This window comes from Montipora capricornis, chromosome 13 (assembly GCF_036669925.1).
Source record: "Montipora capricornis isolate CH-2021 chromosome 13, ASM3666992v2, whole genome shotgun sequence".
Taxonomy (NCBI): Eukaryota; Metazoa; Cnidaria; class Anthozoa; order Scleractinia; family Acroporidae; genus Montipora; species Montipora capricornis.
In genome coordinates, this window is record NC_090895.1 from 35,321,342 (window position 1) to 35,323,841 (window position 2,500).

At 41.3% G+C, this 2,500-nt stretch overlaps 2 protein-coding genes across 2 annotated transcripts in view; one reads left to right on the top strand and one right to left on the bottom strand.

Moving 5' to 3' along the window:
- LOC138029402 (gamma-aminobutyric acid type B receptor subunit 2-like) overlaps positions 1 to 2,087 on the top strand; it is a 20,146-nt gene extending 18,059 nt beyond the window's left edge. Inside the window, exons 18-19 of the mRNA XM_068877152.1 lie at positions 18 to 167; positions 943 to 2,087. Coding sequence (XP_068733253.1) covers positions 18 to 167; positions 943 to 1,185 — 393 coding nt within the window. The 3' untranslated portion in view covers positions 1,186 to 2,087. The remainder of the gene's footprint in view (positions 1 to 17; positions 168 to 942) is intronic.
- Positions 2,088 to 2,487: 400 nt separating this feature from the next.
- The window catches only part of LOC138029403 (propionyl-CoA carboxylase alpha chain, mitochondrial-like), a 26,126-nt gene continuing 26,113 nt past the window's right edge, over positions 2,488 to 2,500 (bottom strand). Inside the window, exon 26 of the mRNA XM_068877153.1 lies at positions 2,488 to 2,500. This exon is cut by the window's right edge and continues 1,225 nt beyond it. The gene's annotated coding sequence lies outside the window, so the exon portion shown is untranslated.

Below are 2,500 nucleotides of genomic sequence, written 5' to 3' on the forward strand. Positions count from 1 at the left end.
ATTTCGTCACTCCGTAGGTAACGAAACTGTTGTCTCCAGATGGAGGAAATGAAGCCAGCACCACCAAAAGAAGAGAAGCTAACAATCCAGATTCGTTGACAACCATGGATAAAAACGCCGTCAATATGACCATGGAAAATTCGCAACTGAAAAAGCAACTGGCTGCGGTAAGCTGCCCTCACTGAAAAGCGTTCTATGAGAGGACTACAAAGTACTATACAAAAACACGGCCCCAAGCAAATTATAAGTCTGGTTTTACGTCCCACTTATAATAATATTCCTTGTATCCATATTCAGGTATACTTAGAGCTTTCGTCCCTGCAGATCTTCCGCGCGCTCATTTTAATGATTATGGGCCTGCTGGATTAGAGAGGTTTTCAATTGAGTGCCGAAAGTAATTAGTGAATTGCTTTGGTTTTGCATTACTTTACTCAGTGATTGGTTCAAAGTTCTCGCGCTACTTTTTTAACCAATCAGAAGTGAAACCAAAACCAATCGTGGCTCGCGCGTGCACATTTTCCCGCGCTTTGTGTCGGCTACGTGTAATTACTTCGAGTTTTGATTGGTTTACTGGATTGTATCCGTCCTTTTTGATTGGCCAAAGTAATTACTTTGGTTTTGGTTTTACAACACTGGATTGAAACTCGCTCTAGCAGAGTTGATAAGATTTCCTGCAATCAACCAATGAAATGTAGTAACAAGTGATGGTAACCTGTGGCTATGCATAACAACTGGACATCAATAGCTCTGGCACGAAATCAATGAAATCACTACAATAGAACCTTGAGATGATGCCTGTTTCTGAAAAGAGCCCACTCAATCATGCGATGAGAAATATTTCCAAATATGGCCGGCGCTACCTCAAGCACAGCGCCCTTTTCACCGAAATTAACAGTTAAGTGGTACCTTATTACAAATATTCCCTTTTATATTGTTTCTTAGTGTGAACAACATCTGATAGAGCTGACTAGATTACTGGAATCTTTACCTCCGGATTCAAGTACACAAGATGAAAATTCTGAGGAGCAACGAACTCCGAAGAAGTTCAAGAAGCGAAAGTCAATGGTACAATTTCAATCCGATTCACCTCGCGAAAACGAAAGCTTTGAACCTGACGAGATCATCAATAACAGAAGTCACAACAAAGAGGCTTCAAGCTCATCAGATCGAGGAGACCGGATGTAAACGAACTGTAAAATCCCTCTGACGAAGGAAAAACGAGAACTCTTCAATATTCCACGCACCAACGTAGCATCAAAGTCATTTTGAAAATAAACCCATTTAGCTATCCGCTAAACACGTCTGCTGCACGAGACTCTCCCAACAACGTTTTCATACTGGGCGTTTTCCATTTACTCAAAATTTCCGGAAATTTCGGTGGAAACTGTTTCCATCGGGTGAAAAACGTGTCCCAGTGATTGCGATTTTACGCGCCAAAATTTAAAAATGTGGCCGTGAATAGCCTGGAAGTGGTAAAACCTTTCAAAAGTTGTAAATGGAACACACATTTCCATCGGAAAGTTTCCAACGGGAAACAGGACTACCTTTTCAGAAGTTCCGTTTATTCCGGAAATTTTCCAGTCGAACGAACCAAAAACGTGTGTTGTACATCCCAACCGGAATTTCCGGAATTTCTTGGTAAATGGAAAACGCCCACTGACTTTACAGGAGGCAGTGTGGTCCAGTGGTTAGAGCGTTGGGTTTGCATGCGGCTGCTCCGGGTTGAAATCCCGTTCTAACCTCTGGCTTGGATTTGTTTCCGGTTGTCCCGGATTCAACTCCACCACGCTTTGTAAATAACCAACTGGTTGCCTCCCGCCTGTTGGGGTTCTTAATAATGTTTCTGTTAAGTTTGAATTGTTACTTTCACCTTGTTAACAGTGGAGTGCCTGTAAACTAGCTTGATAGCTAAGTGCACTTCCACTATAAACAAAGCGGTAGCGGGTTACAGTTGTAAGCTTATAAAGAGGCTTTGCTGTGTTTGGATATCCCTGGACCTCTTTTGTATGACAGCCAAATAAATTACTTTATTTTATACGCCAATAAGACTTCCAAACTTACATTAAAAGAAAGTTTGTTTTAAATCATGGACAGTAGGCGTTCCATTTAACGATTCAAAAGAATAAATGTTATCGCAGCCGCCATCATGAAAACCAAAAAAAACGTTAGATATAAATGTAGCGGTTGGCAATCCTTGCGGGTCACGCCAATATTCCATAGTTTTGAAATTGGTCATTTCTATCAGCGGAACCTCTGAAAAAGAACTCCATGAATACTATACTGGAAGGAGTGCATGGTTACTCTTGGCCCCAACACCGAATGAAAAGATGAAGTTCGCGAGTGGCAAGAGGATTTTCAAATGAACGTAAGAGGGATTCATGGAAGCACGGTAAAAAGGAAAATTTAAAATGAAAACTGGTCAGAGTACACGCCACTTTCAGCCACTTGTTTAAGTTCGTCAGTTTTCAGAGCTTCGTACAAGCCACATCAAGTTACCAAA